The 16,361-nt window shown below is 31.4% G+C and overlaps 1 protein-coding gene across 1 annotated transcript in view; it reads right to left on the minus strand.

Annotated features, from left to right (window-relative positions):
• Window positions 1-421: 421 nt before the first annotated feature.
• Window positions 422-16,361, minus strand: part of LOC129217100 (U3 small nucleolar ribonucleoprotein protein MPP10-like) — a 35,582-nt gene continuing 19,642 nt past the window's right edge. Inside the window, exons 4-11 of the mRNA XM_054851349.1 lie at window positions 15,161-15,305; window positions 14,169-14,310; window positions 13,177-13,244; window positions 11,475-11,612; window positions 10,914-11,015; window positions 8,963-9,070; window positions 3,493-3,708; window positions 422-603 (exon numbers count right to left, since the gene is read on the minus strand). Coding sequence (XP_054707324.1) covers window positions 481-603; window positions 3,493-3,708; window positions 8,963-9,070; window positions 10,914-11,015; window positions 11,475-11,612; window positions 13,177-13,244; window positions 14,169-14,310; window positions 15,161-15,305 — 1,042 coding nt within the window. The 3' untranslated portion in view covers window positions 422-480. The remainder of the gene's footprint in view (window positions 604-3,492; window positions 3,709-8,962; window positions 9,071-10,913; window positions 11,016-11,474; window positions 11,613-13,176; window positions 13,245-14,168; window positions 14,311-15,160; window positions 15,306-16,361) is intronic.

The following is a 16,361-nucleotide window of genomic DNA, read 5'->3' on the forward strand; positions in this document are numbered from 1 at the left end:
TAGGGAGGCTTAAACTAGACTTGATGGCATTTTAGCCCAAATACAACAATACACCTTTCATATCCCATTCAGTTCAGAAACAAGTTGAGAGTGATGCTCCTTAAGTGTTTACCATGCAGTAGCTGATCAAAAAATGCAGTACTAGTGTGGGCAGATAAACACAATCCACTCTTCCCTGATTTACGGGGAAAAAAAACAGTAAAAAAATTCCTGACTCATGTAGCTTTAAAAGTCTCGACTTTTCTGACCAGATAAATTTTTGATTTACAAGATTGGGAGAACCTCTGATACTGTAATTTTAAGTAATAAATTAATAACAAAGATGAAAACAAAAAAGCCAACAAGAAACCTTAAACGTGCATACTACAAACTGCTAAAGTTTAAATAAAGTAGGGCAATTTTGAATAACCATGTATTTAAAATGAATATTTACAATAATCAATATATATACATTCAATAAATTCAAAATTGTCATAAGTGTCAAAGTTTATTATTTCTTTTTGAAGACTGCACTGGTTGCTTTTTGCTGGATTTTGAATGCACTGTGTCTTGTAATTTTGAAAAGAAGTCTTTTGAAGATTTAATTTTAGCACCATAATCAACCTTAAAAAATAAAATAAAGAAATTATTTTATGACTAATAATCAGTAGAATATATGTTACATAAATATACAAAATAATACATTCACACAATTAATTACATATCACATATCTGAGCAAAATCTAAAATTCCTTCCCAGAAAAGAAACAATAGAAAATTCTGAAATACACATAAACTTTAGAAAATAACTGTTTTGATGCCAAATTAGCTTTTCCATTTAAATTATACTTTTCATGAATTATATTGGAATTTAGGAAAAAACTGAAAATTACATGAGATTATTGTTTCATCTAAAGAAACAAGGTCTGTTTGAAAATATCACACAAATGAGGTAAGTCAGGTGAGTCGTCATTTTACATTGGTCCTTGACATTTACAAGGGTTCACCTAAAAGGAAATTGAGTCTAATTATATTCTTTTTTTACCAAATTTTGGCCCCTAAACTCCTTAAAACTTCACAAAACTCTGAACAACTTTAATGGATAATAAATAGTTGGTCTCAGGGACGGCAAGAGCCAAGGCAGGCCCCTCTCCCGTTTAAAACTTATGAAATTTATATGACTCCGTTTCGGTGAGGAGCCCTTGCAAGGGCCGGGCCTATAGTGTTAGACTAGGCTGAGATGGCCAGTCGTCGGCTCTGGTTGATCTAAATCTTACAAATTCTTGGGAACTACAAAAATTCTCACATTATAGAGATTTTGTAAAATTGTTTGTCACTATTATAAGAAAAGATTTTTCGTGTCTGGTATGCTGTTTAAAATTGTGAGGTGTTCATAAAATTGAGTGTCAACTGTACAAGGTTAAATGCAAAATTTACAGAAACTGCAGATGCATTTTTCAAGGTTACAAGGAATCTTCTTTTAATGCAAAAAAAAAAAAAAAAGCTTATGGATGAAAAGGTTTTTGTAGAAAGGTTTTTGTAGTTTGCCAGATGTATTTTACAATACATAACAGCACACTTCTTATGAAGAATTAAAAAAGGGGGTTCCCTGTAACCCCATAGAGCATGTCTGTAGTATCCTGTAAATTTGAGCATCTTGACATTGCATTATTATCTTCAACAGAAAAGGATCTTTGACAAAAATTTTTAAACTATTCAAAAAACCCTTCAAAAAGCCAATAACTAACCATCATATTTTGAAACTTTTCGCAGCACAAGGTATTTATTCATTCCTTAAATGCCTTACACTGTAAAGCATAGCAAGACAACAGATGTGCATCAGAGGGAAAGCATCACTTGTATTCATTTAGGGATAAAATAATGCTTGAAAATAAGGGGAAACACATTGAAAACTTTTTTTTTGTCACAAAACTTAATATTTATACGTCACAGCAGTTTATGGAAATTTTGTGTAATGCTGGATGCTAGTAAACAATTCAAAATCATTCCAGACCTTAGATTATCCATTATTTGTGTACATTTGAGTCTCAACTTACGAGAGGGATATATTCCAAGACCACTCGCATAAGTCAAAATTTTGCGTTGCCGAAAAGGTTTAGTATAAGGTTTTTTTTAAAAAACATACCTAATTATCTTAAGACATTTGTAAAAACTCCCCTAACTGTTTTAAATTATGTCTTAACTATATATTACCATTTTTTACATAAAGAACTGAATTTTAATTAAAAAAAGCTGCATTATTCAACATAAAATGCAGTTGCCATGCACAAAATCAATGAGAGAGAGCCAGAGACATAAAACAAAAGACAGTACAAGACGTACAGTTTGCAGTAATAATAAAATGCAGCACCATAATACATACCTGCCAACCTCCGAGAAAAAAAATCCGGAAGATTTTTTTATTTTTATCCACAAGATTTTAACGCAAAATAAAATCAAACAGGACACCTACCTTCTTTACATTTAACAATATATTAGTTATGAATTTTATATCAATTGAATTTACTTTCGTTTAGTAAATATTACTTTTATTGCTTTTTTTAAAAGTTTGGAAATAACATTTGTTACTCATCTTAAAAAAAGAACGAAGCAAAAACAGCTCGAATTGAGAGAATGAGAAGATAATTGGCACCGAAATTGTGCCCCTAGTTGCCCGCCGCGGCGCTTGCTTTGATTGGATCCCGATGAAGTCATGCGCTGTATCACTCAGTGACGTCATAATCTTGCCTCGCTTCTTCTCCTGCCATTCTCTTACGGCAACCTTTCCTTGGCTACTTGGACTATAACGTGGTGCCGCGTTCCACAAAAGTCTCGTTAGCGCCAACATTGGCGAGATAATTATTTTTTCTACAAAACGTGAAAAATCCGGAAGATTTTGCTCATAACCGGAAAAACGGAAAAGGACATAAAAATCCGTAAAACTTCCGGGAAATCCGGAAGGGTTGGCAGGTATGATAATAGTACTGTACAGTAGATACAGTAATTATATTTATAACTTAAAAAATGAAGATGATGATTTACCCTGCACAATCAGATTGCTATCGGTCTTCTCTTGGCAGCACATGCACATCAATCAACTCGTTAGAAGGAGTAAGAGGAATGAGTTGATCTGGTTTCAGCCAAAATTATTCTTCTGAAAATTTCCTTGCTATGGGCGAGGAATTTGCCCACAACATGAAATTTTCATACATTTTCAAAAATTCCCTATGCATTATACTTACAAGAAAACTTGGACACACCCCTGGTTTAAATTGAGTTGTTCATATAAATTTCAAGCCTAAGAGTTTTAAACTGGCAAACAGCTCTTTGTTTTGCTAAATGAATTTTTTTTTCGATTTTTTACATCCACATCACATATTAACACAACAGAAAGCTTTACAAATTCTAAGAACATTTGCATCTACTAATATTTCATGTTAAGAACATGTGGCTATTTACTTAATTTAACATATTTTAAAAATTATTAGTAAAGTATGTCTATTCTTAACTTACACTGGCAATTTTTGTGTTCTTGTGTTGCTTTAACTTTTTCAATATTTCAACTTTTTCCATTTTCCTTGCTTTTGAAGAAGTGGGTTTACTCTGTAATGATTCCCTTGCATCTTTCTTTTTCTGCTTAAACTTTTGTAACAATTTTTTCTTTCTGCGTTCTCTTTTTCTATCTGTATCAGTGCGTTCAGTTTTTCCTTTTACAAGACCAGATTTTTTCTGAAAGTAATAATAATAAAATTTAAATATATGTATAGTCGAACATTGCTATAACAAACCCTCAGTGGTCTGGTTTAAGAGATAAAAGACGACCATAACTGAAGGTTCGCTACATTTGATTTTTTACAAAAAAAAAAAAAAAAAGAAAAAAGTTCCCGCTTGCTAAGATATTTCTATAATAAATGCCTTTATTACATGATATTTTTGAAAGTCATAAGGATAAAATTAAGTAAATTATTGGCATTCCCTTTTGTACTCAATAATTAACAAACTATTAACAAACTATAACAAGGTATCTTTTAATTTATTTATAATGTGGGAAGAAAGATGCTATTTTTGTATGCAAGCTTTTGCATTTTAAAGAACATTTAGTTCATTTTTCTGTCACCTATTGTAAACAAATCTACAACTTGTTTACGTAGCTTTTATCATAAAAAATTCGCTCAAACACTAACAGCTATGAACTACAATTCTTCCTCCACAGAAAACAGTTTTGGATGGTCTAATTGAACCTAACTACAGTACAGTAGTGCGACATTCACAATATTGTGAGAGAAGCAATAAGTGAGTAATGTGGTTTGGACGACTGTGGTATTCTGGTGAAATAAGGGTAACTATTTCACAAGATGGTGTTTGCATATGGGAAACCTAGTAAAGAACATTGCTGGGACAAATGCTGTGAAAAGATGAATGTCCTTGAAATTTTTGGACTGCAACAAACAATTGATTCTCCAGCATTTAGTGATCCTTACAAACCTTTGGAAATATATTAACAAGATAAGGCTTCAATTGGGACCAATTAAAAAGGTTCTCTACAACGGGGGGATCGTTACATCACGAGTTCACCATAGAGAAGTTCGATTGTAAATATGCCTGGTGGTTATATATCTCTATCTGGAATTGTCTGTAAGTTGAAGGAACAATCCGATTCAAACAGAATTTGGTACACTTACTAACCAGGAAGGGGGAAGAAAAATGGAATAATAGTTATTAAACAACAAGTTCCTACAATCACCAATAGGCTCTGTGGTGGTAAAAAAAAATGGAGCTGACAGTTCAAATGTCTTTCATCTTAAGCAAAATGAAGAAGCAGTTATTCCTGTTTGGTACTTTTCTTTTTTTCTTTTTTTTTGAGGAGTTGCAGATAACAGGACCTGTAACATGTTCTCCTTGATCCTCTGATCTGACATTATAGGGTTTTTGACTTCAGGGATACTTAAATCTAATGCGTATCGTGGAGGTCTCCCTAACCTCAATGATCTAAAAGAACATAAAACAACATTTGCAAAACATCACTCCTGATGCATTGCATTTCGTAGTTAAGCATGTCGTGCATTTCCTTAATTGTGTCCTGAAGCTCAATGTACACTAGGGTGGTCACAAGGTACATGGGGAAAAACTTTTTTCAACTAATCTTTTGCGGCACCCCCTTAAAATGTGCCAATAGATTGGAAAATGCGATTTGCAAAGTTTCAAGGCATTTCGATGATATTAACACATGCCGCAAAGAGGCTAAAGTTACAAAAAATAGCAATTTTTAGCAAAACATCGTAGTTTTTCATCAGTAAAACCCAAACTATTCATACTAGAAACTTCGTTCTGGATTCATTTTATAGGGAATTTTATTCTCTTTAAATGTAATTTCATCTAAATTTTTATAAAATTGATAGAACGTTATTCAAAATTTTTCCAAGTCAGGTTGTAGCTAATATCCTTAAAATCGCTTAAAAAGAATGAATCATTAAAAATTAATTGTATTAGTTCTTTTAGTTAATGGTTGTAACCCCCTTGCAATGCTAAGTAATCAAAGGAAAATATTATCAGAAATGTATACAGTAAAACCCCGTTACAACGAATAACGATACAACGAAATATCCGATTTAACGAAAAATTTTCAGCCCTGATTTGATTTCTATTACCTTGCTTGAATTTCATTACTACTAAAACCTCGTTACAACTGAAAGTTCTGGTAATTCGAAGTTCGTTGTAACAGGATTTCACTGTACAATAGTTATGTCTCTAAAACTCAAAACTAAAACAAACAACTGTGTAAAAAATTTTGAAATTAGCTGTAGAGGCCGTAAATACGGAACGTTGCTTTATTCTTTGGTGGTCTGAGCTAAGCAATAGCTTAAAAATCCCAGCCTTGTAAGGGCTTTCGACCCTCTAGAGAAAGGAAAATTTATGATTCCCCGGAAAGTGGGCTGTGTTCTTAGACGGGGACTCTTTTGGGCTTCTGCAGTGCAAAACTGTTTCGTGAGTACAATTGTTACAGAAAAAGTTTTTGTATTTAGCAAATCTCTACCACATTTTAGAAATTGGTTTAAAAGAAGATTTGATTTGCAAAATAGGTACGTCCACTAGTTCTCAACCAGATATTTTCAAGAATTTTAGGATGAATGGTATAGATAAGAAGCAATCCAAAGCAAGTATAGAAGATTAAAAACAAAATAAGCAATTCTGGTGAAATTTCAAGCTTTCTTTTTGAGAAATAAAATCAGTAGCAGCTTAGGGATGACAACAAGCAATTCATTCAACTTTCCCTAACTTGTTTAGGGAGTCTTTCCCCAAATAACATTACTTTTTGAGTACCTGGTGCTATTCATCGCACCAGATAGATGACAAAGGCCATATGAGGTAGTGAGAAGCAAAGTGATGTAAGTGGACTTTTTAAAATTCTTTATAAAATGCGTTTAGAGTTCAGATCCTAGGCTTTCATTTGAACTTTTTTTCTAAATCATGCTATATAACAGCCCCTACCAGAGCTAAGTTATATGGCCTTTGCTAGTACCATGTCTTGCCCCTAAGCAGAGTAGAGGTTCCCTTATTATTTGCAATGATTATCTCTAAAATTTTAATTCAGTCAATTACATCCCTTTGCTTCTCACTGCTTCATATTCTCTTTAAAAATATATCTTTTCATGGGTCAGCTTTCCTTAATCAATTTAGAGATAAAAGGTATTGAAGATATTTGGTTGTTTATAATCGATATTTACAGAAAAGTATGGTTTATGTCTGCGATTCAATTTTGGCCCCCAACCAAGATCTACAGTTAGTAAAATCCTTCGTTCAATACTGGAGTATTTATGAAGATGATGTAGGCACAGAACTACATAAAATAATTAGCCATCTGTGGTCATGAACTCAGAGAATGTTGCATTTCCCTTTTTTGATGATACTTTAAAAAAAAAAAAAAAGAAGAAAGATGCAAACAAGGGAGGCTGCAAAATTAAAATCTGAAGTAGGAGATAATGAAGATGATTGTGGTGATAGGGATGCAAAAGCACAGTTCAATCTGAAAGAAGCTTAGTTTATTGGACAAAGAAGTAGATTTTTTTATTTCTCCTACAACTATTTACAGATTCAATTTTTTTTTAAACTGATTCGAAATCGATGCAATGTTTTTAAATACTGATCTTGATGAATAGTGTAGAAACCAATATTATATTAAAACTAAAAAGGTAGATAACAGTTTAAGGGTTGTCAATGTCACAGCTGAAAGAGGTGTAAAACTAATTTCTAACTAACTTGTTTCTATTACAAGTTATGTCTGAATGCAGGCACATTTTTCCACATTCATCACAATCTACCATACAAAGCCATTACCACTTTCATTTGTCAATGAAAAGTAATAACATAATGATATATGTCTTTTCAGTGTATGTCATTTAACAGTGTAAGTAATAAAATGTATTAGATTTTTTTTTCTTTTTTGTAATTTATAAACTCTTTGCTTCGCTTCTAAACAGTTTAGTTCCTTTATTTTAAATCAGCAATTTGTTGCATTTAATTTTTAAAATACCTCCAAATGAAGCCTTTTTAATGGCTAAATTAAAATTAACAAAGAGCAAATAAATGTAATTGAATATTGTAATGCTTTTCGGTCTTTGCTTGAAAATTCCTTATTAATGATAGCTTCCATGACCTGACCTCAATAATGCCAAGAACCCTTCTGTAACTTTTATTTAAAAAACAATGGATAAAGTATTTCATCACGAGGATAAAATTTCCTATAAAATGAGACCAGAACGAAGTTTTTGGGATGAAAAGTTTTGGTTTTAAAAAGGAAAATCTACATTTTTTTTTTTTTGTTAAAAATCGCTGTTCTTCGTAACTTCAGCCTCTTTGCGGCACGTGTTAATATTATCGGATGAAGCTGAAACTTTGCAAATCATGTTTTCTAGTCCATTGGCACATTTTAGGGGGTGCCGCGGAAGAAATTCGAAAATCTATTTTTTGTGACCACCCTAATGTACACATGGAACCTGAACTTGATCAACATCGTCAGGCTTAATTATATATGGGACAAAATATGTGAAAAAAAGAATACATTTTTTAATCTTTAAGAACAAAAAAAAAAAGAAAAGAAAAGAAAGAAAGAAAGAAAATCACTTTTGAGCATGATTTGGAGCGTTAACAATTTGTAAACTGTAACGGAAATTGGCAACAAAAAGGAAATGCAAAAGAACCAAAACCAAAATTATTACACTGTTTTCCATGTGAAGATGAAAAATATAAAAAAAAACAATAAATGTATGACACTAGATATAGGTGTATTTGAATATAATCAGAAACTAAAATATAAAACGGCCTGATTTTTGTGACTCAATTTGACCTAAAATTGAGTTCTTCTATTTTTGTTTTTTTAAATTAAAAACATGCATAAATAAAATTAAATAAAAATTGGCAGACAGCAAGTTTAGAACCATTTGACATTAACTGTGCACAATACTCAACTGCAGTAAAAGTTAAGTTTTGAGTCATTTAGGTGAATGGCTCCAAGGGTACAACCCTTTAACTAAACATTTAGGCAAAACAGTTGCACTGAATAGAATGGTAAGTGAATTGAGGGAGATTCACCCCTTCTCCCTTATTTAAGGAATCCTCTCAAAACAAATTAGCATGAGGTAGAAATAACAACAATAACATTTAAAACAAGATGCTTTGTCTAGAACTAAATGAACATCCTTTCCTGCACACCAGCATCAAAGACTAGTACAAGATATGTGTTTCTCTCAATTGACTAAAGCTGCATATTATTATTTTAAATACATGTTTTTGGCATTTAAAACTTATTTCTAAACACAAAATATGTCTCTTTAAAATTTTTTCTAGTTGTTAGTATCAAGATAATATCAAATTTATTCTTTCTATCTACAATAGCTTTACTTGAGGGATAAGTGAAATAAAGTAAAATTTATGCACTCCTTTAATTTTGACCAGATATTAAATCAACTGCAATACTTATACTTACTTTAACTTCTTCAGGAGCCAAAAGGGCCGCATCACTGACACTTGTTGGAGCAACTTCTTCTACAGTTACAGCTGGCAAATTGCTTACAATTTTTATTTCTGGTACAGCCTTAAGGAAAGGAAGGGGAAAAAAAAGCATTTAACAAAAAGAGTAGATCAAGATAAGAAACAATTTATAAAAATTCAAAAATAAATTAAAAACATTCAGCAGCCAGCCCCTGGCATTCATCTAAATTATCACAAATTGCAATAGGATTCTACTCGTTGACTTTTTTGTTTTTACGATTGGAACTAAAGAAGAAATTCGTATCCATCATATTATGACTGGTGGTTTTCTAAATTAGGTAATACAAGGCATATCCATCAAAAAAAAAAAAAAAACGGCAAGTAGTATGCAATAATAAAGATAGATAATATGGCCAATTTGCACTCATATGTTTAAAATAAAGATTGTATTAACAGCATATATTGTTATGGTATTTTTATTTCTTGTCCATCTTAAATAATGGGAATCAGTAACCTGGAAATTTTGTAGAAATATGAAGTTTTGCTATTAAATTCATCTATATAGGAGTTTTTCCAGAGGAAAAAATTCAATTTCAAAGCCCCCCTCCCCCTGCCATTATTAACGTAAAATCTATGTATAATGTTGAAACTAAAAACATTATATTTTCGAATCTTTACTTGTAATTAATCAACAAAGAGAGAGAAAAAAAAACTGGATTCACAAAAGAGAAACACAGGACTACAACAAGCAGTTAGTTTCAGAAAGGCAGGCTTGTGCATTTAAAAATTTAAGAATGCACTTTTGAAATATTGTCAAGTGTGCACTTTTAAAATATTGTCTAATATTTTTCTATAAGATGCATCATTAAATATTGATCTTTAAAAATATTCTTTTGGAAGAAACTTAATAACTTACTGTATTATCAAACTTTTTCTTTCGCAAATTAATGCAGTCAACTGCTTTTGCTTCAACTACTTTAACTGGAACTTAAGCTTTCTTAAGTTGCTGACTTAACAACATTCAAAAATTTAATTTCAATAACTTATTCAAAACAAAAGTTTTTTTTTTTTTGTAAGTTCTTAATGATTAAAATGTTATCCAGGTTATTATCAGACAGAGAACTGCATAGCTCTGTCCTCCCCTTTCTGACACTACTGAATATTATTTTGCACTCTGCATTGCTGTGAGGTATGGCTAGAATGGAAAGCATAGAAAAGGAGAGTCTTTTATGCTTCAATGAATCATTGATATCAGCTAATTTTTTCAAAACAGCCGATATTTTATCAATCCTCTCCCTTTTTAGCACAATATCGGGCAAATTATCTATTTGTACAGAGCGAAACTCACTTTGGAGCTTATCTTAGGCTTTTCATCTGCAGTTTCTCTACATAACAAGCAAAAACATAACAGGAAACTCATTAAAAAAAAAAGCAATACCCCAGAGATCTTAAACCTAATTATCTTACAATTATGACATTAGACCTTACAAACTTACAATACCTCTAAAAATCTCATTATGTAAAGCTAAATCTTATAAGTTGGCAGCTATGCACATCCCATTTCAAGCTGTAAGCTTCCTGCAGTACGAATTTGGTGCACATTGCACTCAGCCTCCTTAGTCAACAGTCAAGGTTGATTGTTTGTGTAACAACCAAAGTATTATTTTATTCAAATGTTTAATAACCTGTTCACTATTTAAAAATTGAAGTAACACATTCCAATCTTTTAGAATATAAACCATTTTGTTTATTGCTATGAGACTTGTTCACCACTTTTCTTTTTCTTTCTTTTTTTTTTTTTTTGCTGCAATTAATTTTTTGTAATTCAACATCTTTTTGTGAACACAGATACAATTTTATGAAGTTTATTCAATTATTTATTGAGAAAGAGATTGAATTTGGAAAAAACAACTGCAATAAATGGAAATTAAGCAGATGTCACTTACAGGTTTTGGAATGTGACTAAAAAGTGCTTGAAGTTCAGGAAAAAGTTCATCCATGAGTTTTTTTATTTCTTTATGCTTTGGATTTTCTTCTTCAGCTTCTTTCTGAAGACAAAAAATGAAAGATTCGTATTAAAAACAACATTTAACACACTATTAAATAGTTTACTATTATCAAAACTAAATTATAAATGGGCCATTTCACAGTATTTTGTCCAAAATGACATTTTTTTTTTGCCATAGCTTTTTAATTTACTGTTTGATTACCACATTGTTTTATTGTGAGTTTATGCACTGGTAGGACTAACTCAAAATAAAATTTTGTACTAATCAAACAGTAAATTGAATAGGTATGGCAAAAAAGTGCCATGTTGGGGACTCTACATTTGGACAAAATACAGTGAAATGGCCAAAAAAAAAAAAAAAAAATAAATAAAACATGAATTAAAACTTTTCAAGTGAAATTTGAAAAGTTAAGACTAATATGAATTAAAAACACATCATTGGTGAGAAAAAATTACAAATAAAGCTGCATAGATATAATTGAAAAAATTTTGTACTTACAGTTTGTTTTTTTAAATACTCTTCTTCATAAATTTCTGCCAGACCTTTTTTACTCTTATTTTGGTCAAGAACTATTTCCTTTTTGTAGGCAATAACTTCTTCAGTGGGTTTAACCTTTCTTTCAACATCACTGAATGCCTAAATATACATGAAAAAATAATTAAAAACTCAATCTATAATCAATTGTAAAAAAAAGGTTGCTTAGGGTAGGATGGACTGATCGGTGAATGAACACTTTAGTGCAATTTCATTTTCAAAAATTCATAGCATTATAAAAAATTTGACACATGACAGTAAGAATAATTTCAGATGATAGGTATAGTTACTAGATGAATTGTGCGAGCAAAACATTCGCACTTGACAGCGAAAATTCAAAAATTCTGATTTTTTTTATGGCAATTCGAAAAAGTCACAATTGGAATTGTTTATTTTTGGCCGATGGCAGTGAAAAAGAGTAAAAACTGATGCCCTACTTTTGTAGTTTTATGAAGCATAAAAGCACAAATATTTGTTTTAAAAACTTTTATAAAACATTATACACGATGATACTACAATTTACCATGCTAAAACAAACATTTTACATTTCTGATCTTAATGAAACAGTAGGATTGTGGTTCAGAATCCTGCAGTGAGTTTTGATTATATATTCTCGGAAATTTGGATCAAAATCAACCCGAGGAACAAAAAGTGATTGAAATTAGATAAAATGAACAGTGGGATTGAGTTCTCAATGTTTGTATTTCTAGCACAATGCCCTGACCACCTGTGCTACATGGCCTTATTTGTGGGGCACTGTGCATTAAAGAAATGCTTAATCAAGAAATTTCATTGAAAAACCACCACAATGTGAGTTTTGCTTCATTTTCGTCAAAAGTGAAAAAAATCTTTAAAATGATGCCTGATGCCTTATATATGAAGCTTGATGAACTATTGACAAAAATTCATCATCATCATCAAAAAAAAAAAAAAAAAAACCTTGAGAAATAATCTATACTAGCTGACTCATGCGAGGCATTTGTGCTTGATTGTGGTAATTCAAAAATATTATTTTTTCAACTGCAATTTTTCGCAAAACAGCAATTTATTTGTTTACTTATTACCCATGGAGATGAAAAAGAAAATAAAATTGCCTTATTTTTGTAGTTTTATGAAGTATTTAAGAAAGCACTTACAAGGAAAAAAAAAGAACTTAAGAAATGTACTGAGATTTATCATGCTTAAAATTAAAGTTATCTTTTCTGATTTTAATGCAACAGCATAATTATGGTTTAGAATTCTGATATGAGTTTAGATCACATATTGTTGGAAATGTTGATCAAAATTAACCCAGGTTTCCCACTCAAAAATGGAAAACAAAATAAAGCACCCTATTTTTTCTGCAACTTGGGAATTTCTTCCTTACGTTTCTTGGTAAATCATAAGATTTTCTTACTTGGTGCATTATTGGGATTTATACCTGGTTCCTGCAGGTCCCAGTAACAAAAAGGCAAATACAAAAAACAATTTCAATAAAATAGAACAAAAAAAAAGGCATACATTGACCACAGCGTAAATGCATATTAAGAGCATAAATGCACAATTTAAGCCTAATGCAGAATTACCAACCTCAAACAAACAGTTTGAGAACAATTCAATTTGAAAAACTAGATCTTTTTCAATAACATTCAAAAGAAGATAAGTGTATGAAAATTCAAAAAATTACCTTATTTGCAATAGCCATCTTGATTATGTTTTCTATTTTTTCTGTTAGAGCATTATCAACAATAAGATCTGAAAGGTAAATGGCATCGGTCAAAGGCAATCAAGTGTTTTACAGAAAATGCTCATGCACCAATTAATGAAAAATTATTTGATGAATTAAGGTGTTGAAAAAATATTATTTGAACTCTTGAAATTGCATTTTTAGGGAAAACAGGTTGGGTAGTGTGGATTTTAGAATTTTTCTGCCTTCAAATCATTGATTTGTTTACATAATCTTACAGAATCTACATCAGAATTTCTATGAAACAGTATTAGGCATTATTTTCAAGAGACAGTGAGGTATTAGGATATTTTTTTATACTCAGTAAACCACTCTTAACTGAGAAAGTTTCTGCCAGCAAGTATTAATTCTTTGCTTTCCTTTTTGATCTGAACGCTTTATATAGTTTCTTAACATCACTACCAAAAATATAAACCTGTCACTCCTTGGCTGTATTATATATTAGATAGGTGCTCAGATCACGTGTTGCTTAAAAGAATTGAATCCTTTCATTGAGCAAAAGAGCGGCAACTCTCAAAACAAACAGCACCTTGTGTAGAAAATTGCTAATTGAATTGTCTGTCTGATCTCGTAACTCCTTGAATCAGTTTATCTGCCTTGAAGAATGAAAAGAATACTAACTCTTTCAATCAAAGTGCTGGCAAAATGCCAACTGAATTATGACTTGTTGTAGATCTGTTACCTAGGCAATGATTCTTCTTGACTAAATTCACTGATTTCTCAAAATTTTAAAATGTAGTTTTTCCCGACAGTGCCGGGAATTACAAAACTTTCTGAACACCATGAAAACATAAATGTAATTATGCCAAGTACACAACCATATTTTATTGTAGTGTATAATGTTTGAAGTATTAAATGTCATTTTGTTATTAATTAATTTAAAGATAAATAATTGAAAAAGTGAAATACTATTAACTAACAAATGATACAACCTTGTTTTGCATTGCAATCAAATTCTGTATCTTTTTCAATAAGACTGTCAATTGGTCTACTACTTGCTGCTACTTCACCAGTCAAATGCCAAGGTAAAGGTTGGAGCATACTTTCTTCACATTCCTGGATTTTCTTTTTAATCTGCAGAAAAGTTTAATAAAATGAGAAATTATTAAATACATCGGTATTAGTTCTAAGTGCACTTTCTTTTTTTCTTTCTTTTTTTTTTGATAGGGGCAGGGTCGATTTACAAAAAAAGTCCATTTTGTTGGGGGAAAAGTCACCTTTCTTTATAACTCATATAGTATTTGTTACAACAGTATACATTATATTGAATATAACCAACAACTTGGTTATAAAAAAATTAGTTCAAATCGAAAAATAATGTTTATGTTCCATTGTTTATATTTTTAATACCTTAACATATAGAACTAAGTCGAACATTAACCAAGTTGGTTCAATTTTGAAAAATTTCAAAGATAAAGCATATAAACCTTCTCTTCCTCTTCTGCCTCCCTCAACATCATTAACTTATTTCTAAAAATTTCTGTGGGAGAATCACTAAACTCCACCTCTCCTAACGTCATCATAGATAGCCTAAAATTGCATCAATGGAATGTTAAATCAAAAAATGCTGGGGAAGAGTCGATGAACACATGTTTCTTTCCATGACATTAGGGGAGGAAAGATGCCCAGAGGTGATAGTGGACTCAAGTAAAATTTTCGGAAACTATGAGAAAGCTCCCCTTCCCCGCCCGGTCAACATTCTTCAAATATGCATACAAAAATCATTAATAAAAACCATTTTAAAAGCTGTTTTTTAAAAATAAATTTTCAGTGTTAGAATGCGCTGTCAGCCCAAAATTTTTCGAAATGGCAACCCGGTATTTTCAGGTTACAAACACTCTTGAAGATACCATACAATTTGGTTTTTAAGTCAAACAAACTTGCAATTACACAATAATAAATCAATAAGAAATATAATATGAACCTTTTCTTGTTCAAGTTCAAATGCTGTTTTCTGAGCAGTTTTACTTTCTTCTTTTGGTTGAGTTTCACTTTGGTCATCCGGTATCTCAAAATCATTCTCAGGATTAAGCAATCCATCATTTGAGTCATCTTCTGAATCATTTAATCTGAAATGAGAGCACATTCAGCCCATGCATCTGTGAAATAACTAAAGTACGTTTCACTGTCAAACAAAAAGAAGCAACAGCAATCTAACAGAAACCGTTTGGAATTAGCATGCATTTTGAACTGCAAATGACCATTGCTGCATTGGGATAAAACATGCATGCTTACCAACTTTTACAGATTTAGAGTTAGCTTTACAAACGTTATTTGTTCTCTTTACTCGCCAGTTCTAATATTTTATGCATTTCAAAATCCAATTCTTTTCTGTTTCAGTTTGCTGCACGAGTTTATCTAATGTGTACAGCTAATTTTGCACTTATCATTATTTTACTTTTTCTTAGCTCATATTTATAGTGCCTAGAAAGAGTAGTGTGCCGACCGGCGCTTTTTCCCCCACGATTCTTGAAGACAAATTGTATGAAAACCGCTAGATGGCAGTGCGGTCGAGATGTACGTTCAATTTCGCGGTGTTTACATTAGTAGACGCGGGATTTTGTTACAATTTAGTTCCGCGTTTCTCTTTTTTTACCTTTATTTCGTGAATATTTCATGAAACAGCATTTAAGGCTTTTAATGGAGGCATAAAAGTTGAACGTTGGAAGAAATAAAGCTTCATCTTGTTTTGTACCAGGGTGCAAAAGTGGATACAAAACATGCAAGGAAAAAGTTACGCTTTTTAAAGCTCCAGCAGATGAAGAAAAACTAAAGTGGAACTCGTTAATTCCCAGGTTAGATAAAGTTTTTGATAAATATTGCTCATTTTGTGCTCTGCATTTCGAAAAACATTTTATTGAAACGCATTTTAAGCATATTATAAATGGTGAGGAAGTTTTGATTCCTCGGGGAAAACCTTTTTTGAAACATGAGGCAATACAGACAATTTTCCCAAATCTGCCAACATACTTTACTAAAAAATTACCAAAGAAAAGGTCCATCAGGAATTATGCAGTTAAAAAAAATGTTCCCTGTTTGAAAAGAATAAAACTTGATCTTTCCGCAGATGAAACTGAAATAACCACGTAGCTTTATTATTAGTAGAGAAATAAGAGACGCGCAGT

This window comes from Uloborus diversus, chromosome 2 (assembly GCF_026930045.1).
Source record: "Uloborus diversus isolate 005 chromosome 2, Udiv.v.3.1, whole genome shotgun sequence".
Lineage (NCBI taxonomy): Eukaryota > Metazoa > Arthropoda > Arachnida > Araneae > Uloboridae > Uloborus > Uloborus diversus.